Below are 9,554 nucleotides of genomic sequence, written 5' to 3' on the forward strand. Positions count from 1 at the left end.
ATTTATATATTTTTTGTTTATATGGGAAGAGAAGAAGATTACAAAGAAAATGAATCTATTGCTTGCGGAAAGTGCATTCAGTTTGAATTCGGCAATTTTAATTTAGGGCTGTCCAATACAATGAGTTCTTTCGCATCGACTCGATGATCTTCGTTTGCTGGCGAAACTTTAAAAGTATAAATATTTAGCTCTTAACACTATAAGTAAGTGAAACTACACATCTTAATCGATATCTGCTTATTTTTCTTTTTACTCAAAAAGGTATACGATCAAAGTCTATCCGAATCTCGAAATGATTTTCTCATTAAATTTCAATAGGCGACATTTTTTCTCCTACATTGAATTATATAATTTTTGGTTTCCTAAAACGCGTAGAAGCAGTTTCTTTTTTTTAATATTTCATTTCATGATGAAATTGTTTCTTATTTTGTCCGATTTCTATAGACAATAATATCACTTTACGCTAAAAAGAATCACTTGACATGATCATTTTTTATTCAAAATTTCTTATTTCATATCACCTATCTATGTATATATCAAAACTAGAAGACTAATTTAATGCAATTTGCTTGAAATTTTTCAATTTTTTTTGGCATAATTCCTTGAAATTTTATATTTCAAATGATTCTTCGAAATCAGCGTCCAATTGTTTTTTTTTTTCAAAATCTGAAGAGTCTAAAAGTGTAAATGTAACAAAAACACAAAAATAACGAAATAAATTGAATACAGATTATTAGTTTTCAACTTAAAATGTCACATTGATTATTTTTTTTGCTTAGTACAATCCTATGCCAATGACTTTTTAAGCTTCTACCTAAACTAAATTCTTACTTTAATTTGAATGATTCGGTCACAGCGAGTTTTCAACTCATCCCACGCAAATCTCATTCAATCTATTTCTCGTTGCCCACTTAAATGATTTCTTTTGAAAAAATTATGTACATTTTACATTTTTTTGTGAAATCCACTCACAATCCCTAGAGTTTAATCTTTTATAGTAAAAATGTATGGATCTTTTGGTTTCTTTTAACCCCTTTCTACTTAAGCTTGATCTCTTACCACATTTTTTCATTTTTATTTTATTTTAATATTAAAACCTGGAAATCCTATTTTTTTACTCTAAAACACACTTATTACGCATTAGAAGTAATCGTTTTGCTTCACGCATCATTTTGTGTAAAAAAATCTTTATCACTGCAATTATATTTTTTTTCTCTTTGTTATTGAGGTCTAATTTGTCATCAGTGACTTTATAATATATGGCTACTGGGAGAAATTATGTATATATATAATATAAAATATTCCCTTACCTTTATATGCTTTCTCAAAATCCACCTTGGTGCACATTTCAATTCCACGTGATTTGCGCTTTGGGGGATGATTAGACTACAATTTATATTTGCGACAGTATCAAAAAATGTATATATGTTTTATATACCACATTTACGTAAGAATTTGCTCAAGCAACAACACTTGCCGAGGAATTTTCTTTGATGAATTTATTATATTAAAGAAAAAAAAACTAATTAAAAAAAAACAATAAAGAAATCAAAATCAATTCTAAAGTAAACAAGCATATATCTCAAATTATTTCTTATATCTCTTGCATTCCTAACTAAAAAATTGTTTAATGGGGAAAAAATCAACAATTATGTGATGGTTGGAAGAAAAAATAATAAGGATGATGGACATGGGATGGTGAATGATTAAATTGTCCTAAGAAATATAAATTAATTGATCATATTGAGATAGTTTAGGAATTCATCGGAAAAGAGCTGCAGACACGAATTTGCTGCATTCTGACTATCATTCATTAAGGGTTGCATTGTTGGTGGTGTTAGACGCTTTGCCGCATAAGTATCGGTCTGGAGGAGCATCTTTCCGGCAGAATTGGGTGCATATGTAGCGCCAGTGTAGGTGTTGGCCGGTGGTGTAGTTGGTGTGGCCCACAGAGAGCTAACGGAATCTTTCGAAGACTTCGACAAATCACTAATCCAACCATTTGTATTGGAAATTTCTTGGGGCCTCACGAGCCTTGGAATGGTGTCTCCGTTCTTTTGCACTGGTGGCGTCCTCAGGACATCCCACACATCACAGGTCGCCTTACCATTTGGCGTTGATGTCACCATAGCATTTGGGCTGTGTATTTGGGGTGGTGTGAACCAAATTGAATTCACGGAATCTTTACTGGAGGACGAGCCCGAGGACATAAGGGTAGCTTGAGAGAGCTTAGACACGGGACTCTCCCACAAATTTGTGCCCAACGGGTGACTAATTGGTGAAGACTGGGTGGAAGTCCACAGGGACTCCTTACTGCTGGTACTATGGCTGCTGCTCTGTTGAAACGCATTCCTCATTGAGGTAGTAGAGCAGGGACTAGTTGGCGGAATGCCCCACAATGATAAATTCTTACCCCAGGCACCTAACTGCTGCTTGGGAATACTGCTGGAATCTCCGGTACTGACCATGGAGAGAGGCATAATACCTGGCTCCATGTACCCATGGCCGAGCTTCATGGTTTTGAGCTCTTGCATTATGGAGCTCACAATTGAATCATTGCTTGAGTTAAATGCTTGGCTTGTCGTACCTCTAACTTGCTGCAACGCCACTGACTTGTGGGGCAGTAGCGGTGGTGGTGGCGTAGGAGACTCCAGCGGGGCTTCATGTTATGGCCACTGCTGGAAGACCTGTAGGGGCTGCTTGGTGTAGCAGTAGGCTAGTGGTTTCACGAAGTGCGTATCGTGACTTGTGCAATATGGGCATGATACCAAGTGGCTGTAGTCGCTGAAGAAGTTCAATCGTTGATTGGGATGTAGAAGCAACTTGAAGCAATTGTTACACTGCGAAATAATAATTTCCAGTGTAAAAATAATAATAAAAAAAACTCTTAAATTGGGATTTTCTCAAATTAGACAATTTATAAAATGTCTTTCATTCTGCATTTGTTTGGACTATTTAAATCAGTTGATGACAGAAAATGTTTTGACTATATTGGCCGACTATTGAAAATTAAATTTTCATTTTATATGAATGGCTTATTGAGTGGTCAAAATGGAAAGAATATGGTTATTTATGGCATATAAATTTTCCTCAATAATTCTTCGATAATATTCATGGGTAGATGATGATAATAAAGTGGATGGGAAATTATATATTTTGAAATATGGACTGGATGAAGAGTCAAAAAAATTGGTGAAAAAGCGCGATTTTCTTGTTCCCTTGAAATATTGCAAAAATATGGCAATAAAAATATTTTATAAACATAAATATCTGTCTGGCCTCGTAAAAATATTCATGGGATTTGTCGACACTGGCTCCGTGTGCTTGGCCACAAATGGCGAGCAGTGTGGGTGTAATGTTGGAATGGAGAAGATCCCTGCAAAAGGGTTGTTTCTTTGGTTAAATGGTGAGATGGGAATATGCAAAGAGAGTGTTTAGCGTTCAGCAAACTCAATTGCTTTCATGATTCATGGGTGACGGTGGTTTGATGGATGACTTTTGCATTGCATTTCGCTATACATATATTACGCTTTACCCAACTTTCTTTTCTGCCGTCTTGTATAGGAATTATACAACGCAACCAATATATTTCATTTTATTACAATTACATAGCATCTTATCTTCATTAACTTGCGACTTTTGGTGCGCGCTTTTGTATCTTTGAAGCCGAAGAAGAGGATGAGAGAGACTGTCCGATATGTTTTGTACATATTATATGTATTTTTTTTTGTTTTACTTTTAAAATTATGTCAAGGATTTACGGTAGACAAGAAGGTGAATTGTGTAAAATTATATAAATAAATATATGCTAACGTTCTCTTTTAGAGGTTTAACTACATACCTTTAATCGTTCGGTGCAGCATGGCATTGCAGCAAAAATATCATAGGAATACATAGTACCCAATACAAGGGATGATCCATCCCATTTTTGGCCGCAAAATCTAAAAGAAAGAAACGAATATTGTATTATGAAAAATGAACTTAAAGTTATGCTGATTTGACTGCAAAACAGGGAGTTTTATACTAAATACATAATTTAAAGGTCACTTTAGATACCAAATATTCGGCTATGCATACAATCAAGGCTTTCTGACTTAATCAATCTGAGAGGAGTTGAATAATATGAGAAATACTATTTCAGCTTACCTGCAACGTATAATTCGATCGGATGAAACACCCTCGAGACATCCCATGCATACTGACGTCAAATATTGTGTGCGTCCTTCATATTTTACCTGCAATTGCATATTGGATTAAAATCCACAATTTATACGCAAATATTTCAGTTAATAAATAACAGTTCAATTTAAGAATATAAAATTTAATAACATATTGAATATAGGTTGTATGAATCATAAATTATTACGCTTTTTTTTAGGTAAAAGATCATGTCACTCAACAATACAGCCCAATTGCTTTTTTTTCAACAACATCTCAAAAATGACGAAATGATTACTCCGCGAGAAGACAGAACAAAGAATGGTGATTTTACTACATTAAAAGGGAAATTTCATTGTCTTATTATCCACCACAAAATATAATTCAGCAGCTATTAACCACAGGCAATCAATGATTCATAAAGAAAAGATAATCGGTTAAATATTGTGATAAATCACGCTCTTGATAATTCCAAAAAAGAAAAAAATATAAATTATGCATTGAAGAAAATAAAAAAGCTTTTACCTTCAGTTTATTTAGTTAATTATTTATTGAGCTATCGATTTAAGGTATGAACAATTTACGTTTCGGGTAGATAATTTCACCTGACTTTTGGTGATGAAAAACAGAAATTGGGGGGATACGAGGGGGTAACTGACAACTTATAGTTCTTTTAAAAACGATGTACACACGCGAGACAATAATAATTTATATAACGGTGGAACGTTTACAAAAGTGCATAAATTGTGACGAGCTATTGGATATACAAACTATGTACCATACATAGTTTTGTGGCCTCAAAGTGGGTCACATGCCAAATGAAGTTAGTGACCACAGGAGTGTAAATTGTCTCCGCGTGAAATTGAATTGTAATGGAAGCAAGAGAGGTGTTATCTAACTACTCAATTCATCAACATATAGAGAAAAAAACGAAAAGGCAAAAAAAAATTCAACTATGTGAAGTCCAACAATGCAAAACCATCTGAATGCAATTCCCATAAATCTGATCCACGTCGCGAACTCTCAATAGAATCTGCGAAACGCCTCTGTGAGCATCATTCTTCATATAAGACAACAATGTGCACCAGAAGCCACACGACAGGATGACACACAAAAGTCTCAACAGAGACCACCGTTCCATCCAGACAATCAACCGTCAGACGAAGAGACAGACAGACAGGCAGACACCGAGGTAAAGGTGAAAATAATTATATTATACAGTACATAGTCGACATTGTGTATCTTCTTAAAGCATTGCACCGTCGCTGAGTCGTGCCGTGAAGCACGATAGTAGTAAGTGCGGGTGGTATTTGGGCGTAATTGGCTCAATGATTAATACGGCTTAATGTAGTAATTATTGTGGAAAATGTGTGTGAACGCAAAGGTTAAGGTATTCAAGGGCCATTACTAACCTCAATGCATCCCTTTGCGTGCTGTTTTGGACTTAGGAAGAATGTTCCATCCACAAGAGGATACCTGTCGAAAACATACATTGGCTCTTCGCACAGGATGCATGCTACACGACTCTTCTGCTGGGAAGCCAGTGATGACAAAATAAATAATCTCGTCTCATCATTGCCATGATTGCCCTCATCCTCCATCTGTAAATAGAAGAAAAGTATTTATTTTATTTTTGTAAAATAATCAGGATGAAATACTGAATAATTGTTTTTACAGAACATAAGGAAACAGTTTTTACTGAACTGAATTTTATGTTTTTTAAAGAAATTTTACTTATCCAAATAAAGATTTTGTGAAAAGACTTTAAATTTATTGTACTCATTTTAAAAGACATTCAAATTAAAGCATTGTGCCCAAATCCTTGTTCTTTTATAATTTTACGATGAGTTGTGTGAAAAGTTCTCTGAAGTACTGAAGAAAGTTTTCTCAAATGAAATTTCGATCAAGCTTTTGTTAGACAGCAAGACGTTATATCTATATGTATATACATAATAAGAGGTCATTCATTTCTCATCCGGTGATTTGTCCTTTTCGTCTCAAGAAGCTCATGTCAACGACTCATTCATTAAATCTCTGCTGGCATTTTCGCAAAATGTATTAAAATTTCATATATTTCATTTTTATCGATTCGATTTTCATAAATTTTTCACATCTTGTTCCTTATGGCTACCTTTCTCTATGCTCTTTTCGGAGGTTTAAAGTTCGCTCGTTCAAGGAAACCGTCGTCATATTAAAATTGTGTTCTCTAGGGAAATTTTAATAATTTCTTCTTTCCCTTTCACGTGCTCGTATAACGGCGGCAAAGTGAGGGAAAGTGAATTAAAATAAATCAAAATTAAATAGAAATTCTAAACTTATATGTGAAAATGGTAGAGGTGCCAGGGAGCATCTGTGTGGAAATGTGTGGGAGAGAAGACACTTGGGTTGTAATGTAATTTTCTCGACCTTAATGGAAAACTTTCTATTGTTGAGGGAACAAGAACTTATGTCGTAGATATTGCAGAACATAAAACTAACCCAGAGAATCGCTAACAATGTCGCCATTTAAATTTAAATTTCCTCATACTTCTTTATCTTATATCCTGGCATAAACTGCACTTAAAGTATAGGCTGCTCTTGGTGCACGACAGTAGTAGGTATAAAATGTACATATTGACAAAAATGAGACGAAAACTGACCAAAATAGGATATTAACTTCTTCAAAGATTTCTTCGCAATCAGAAACACAAGTATTGACAGAAAAAAAGTTCTGGTTCTATGGCATTTTCTTTCTTTGATTTTTGGCCTTTCTGCTATATAGCATAGTTGAACAATGTGAAAAGTAAAGTAATATCCTGTTCATATCTGTTGCAATTTCAGCTTATTAGAGGAAAATGAAAGGAGTAAATCCTCATTTTACAAGTGTATACAAAATGAACTTATTACTTCCAAAATGAGAGAACATTTCCGCTTATTTGGCAGAAATTTTCACGTTTGGAATATATACTTTAATGCGATGTATGCAATTATCCAGTGAAAAGTTCTTTCCTTCTTGCACTACATAACTTCTCTCTCTGGTCCAACTCTTACCTATACCATTGGGCGGGAGAGAATTTCAGCAAAATTGGCAAAGTTGGGACGGTGAGATGGAGTACAAGCACAACGGTTCCCAGACACATAAATATGATGCCACAGAGAACTTGGAGAAAATTCACTGTGCCAGGATGCATGTAGGGGTGAAAGAGGAAAAGTCTCACCATTGCACATGGTGTACCAAAAAAAATAATTAATATTGCCATATCCATTCTAGACCAGAGCACCACCAGTTTCAGTTTTATATTAGCTACAAGAAGTATGTAGTTGTACAGTGTATATGTTTCAGAAACGTGCAATTTGCCTGTGTGTTTAAAATTTAAGGAAGGATCCACCATCAAATGAATTTTCGCTTTTCCCATTTTCATAGTCATTTACTCTATTCAGCAGGTACACACCATTTCGTATTAACTTTTTTTTTTAATGAAACGTTTAAACACATCAATGGGTTGGACAATTTCAATACTTGGAGCGATTGGCCCTTTTTTTGGGTGGGAGAAAGAAAGCCACAGCACAATGGAAAACGACACCCTTCAAGCCAATAAACAAACCTGTCGTCGCCAGAATTTCGGATTATTGTTGTTCGCAGAGTTGAATTGCACAATATCTATCGTTTTCCTCGGAAACATTTGGAGAAAGAAACCAAGCAGGGACGTTGTTTTGTACTCTCACCAGGCAGCTTTCCATGAGCTTTCTTTCTGTGGGGGTGTTAAAAGGGTGAATTCACAGCTCAATACCGCAAGCTCCACGACCTTATAGTGTCGTGATGAGCTTTGAGCTTTGAAAGCTTGCATTTTTTAATCTCTTCTAACGCATTCATTTTTCGTATTGCGCCTTCTCCCTCTCTCGTAAACGACACTCGAGCGACATTCGAACTCTAGCGCTAGATGGGTATTTCTTCCTCGCCCATCTATGTCCAGGAAGCTTGATTGAACAATCCTGGCCACTATTTCTCCTCATTCCTGTTCCGGGAATGGGATGAACATTGCCGGATAAGTGCTTCCTGCCTCGAGATTATGACAATTTGGCCACAATTCTGCATCCCAATGATGGGGATGCTGATGAAAAATGTTGGTATTTCTGCCGGAATTGTGGTCACTCCTCATTGGTAATGATGGGATGACCTCCGGATTGAGGAAGTCATCCCAGGATTAACAAGTCCTGGACAATTAGGGGAGGCTGGGGCAAAAAAAATTATTTTTCGCCGGAATTGTGGTCACTCCTTATTGGTAATGATGGGATGACCTCCGGATTGAGGAAGTCATCCCAGGATTACCAAGTACTGGAAAAATAGGGGAGGCTGGGGCAAAAATTTTTATTTTTCGCCAGTTTTGTGGTCACTCCTCATAAGTAATGATGGAGTGACCTCCGGATTGGGGAAGTCATCCCAGGATTACCAAGTACTGGAAAATTAGGGGAGGCTGGGGCAAAAATTTTTATTTTTCGCCAGTTTTGTGGTCACTCCTCATAAGTAATGATGGAGTGACCTCCGGATTGTGGAAGTCATCCCAGGATTAACAAGTTCTGGACAAATAGTGTATAGTGGGGCAAATTTGTGGGTTTTTCGTCAGTTTTGTGGTCACTCCTCATTAGTAATGATGGAGTGACCTCCGGATTGTGGAAGTCATCCCAGGATTAACAAGTTCTGGACAAATAGTGTATAGTGGGGCAAATTTGTGGGTTTTTCGTCAGTTTTGTGGTCACTCCTCATTAGTAATGATGGAGTGACCTCCGGATTGTGGAAGTCATCCCAGGATTAACAAGTTCTGGACAAATAGTGTATAGTGGGGCAAATTTGTGGGTTTTTCGTCAGTCTTGTGGTCACTCCTCATTAGTAATGATGGAGTGAATTCCGGATTGTGGAAGTCATCCCAGGATTAACAAGTTCTGGACAAATAGTGTATGCTGGGGCAAATTTGTGGGTTTTTCGCCAGTTTTGTGGTCACTCCTCATTAGTAATGATGGAGTGACCTCCGGATTGTGGAAGTCATCCCAGGATTAACAAGTTCTGGACAAATAGTGTATAGTGGGGCAAATTTGTGGGTTTTTCGTCAGTTTTGTGGTCACTCCTCATTAGTAATGATGGAGTGACCTCCGGATTGTGGAAGTCATCCCAGGATTAACAAGTTCTGGACAAATAGTGTATAGTGGGGCAAATTTGTGGGTTTTTCGTCAATTTTGTGGTCACTTCTCATTAGTAATGATGGAGTGATCTCCGGATTGTGGAAGTCATCCCAGGATTAACAAGTTCTGGACGAATAATGTATAGTGGGGCAAATTTGTGGGTTTTTCGTCAATTTTGTGGTCACTTCTCATTAGTAATGATGGAGTGATCTCCGGATTGTGGAAGTCATCCCAGGATT

At 36.4% G+C, this 9,554-nt stretch overlaps 1 protein-coding gene across 1 annotated transcript in view; it reads right to left on the reverse strand.

Moving 5' to 3' along the window:
* Positions 1 to 1,484: 1,484 nt before the first annotated feature.
* LOC129785850 (headcase protein) overlaps positions 1,485 to 9,554 on the reverse strand; it is an 82,593-nt gene continuing 74,523 nt past the window's right edge. The window contains exons 3-6 of the mRNA XM_055820494.1: positions 5,571 to 5,759; positions 4,147 to 4,235; positions 3,842 to 3,941; positions 1,485 to 2,840 (exon numbers count right to left, since the gene is read on the reverse strand). Coding sequence (XP_055676469.1) covers positions 2,667 to 2,840; positions 3,842 to 3,941; positions 4,147 to 4,235; positions 5,571 to 5,759 — 552 coding nt within the window. The 3' untranslated portion in view covers positions 1,485 to 2,666. The remainder of the gene's footprint in view (positions 2,841 to 3,841; positions 3,942 to 4,146; positions 4,236 to 5,570; positions 5,760 to 9,554) is intronic.

The sequence above is a fragment of the Lutzomyia longipalpis genome, chromosome 1 (assembly GCF_024334085.1).
Source record: "Lutzomyia longipalpis isolate SR_M1_2022 chromosome 1, ASM2433408v1".
Taxonomy (NCBI): Eukaryota; Metazoa; Arthropoda; class Insecta; order Diptera; family Psychodidae; genus Lutzomyia; species Lutzomyia longipalpis.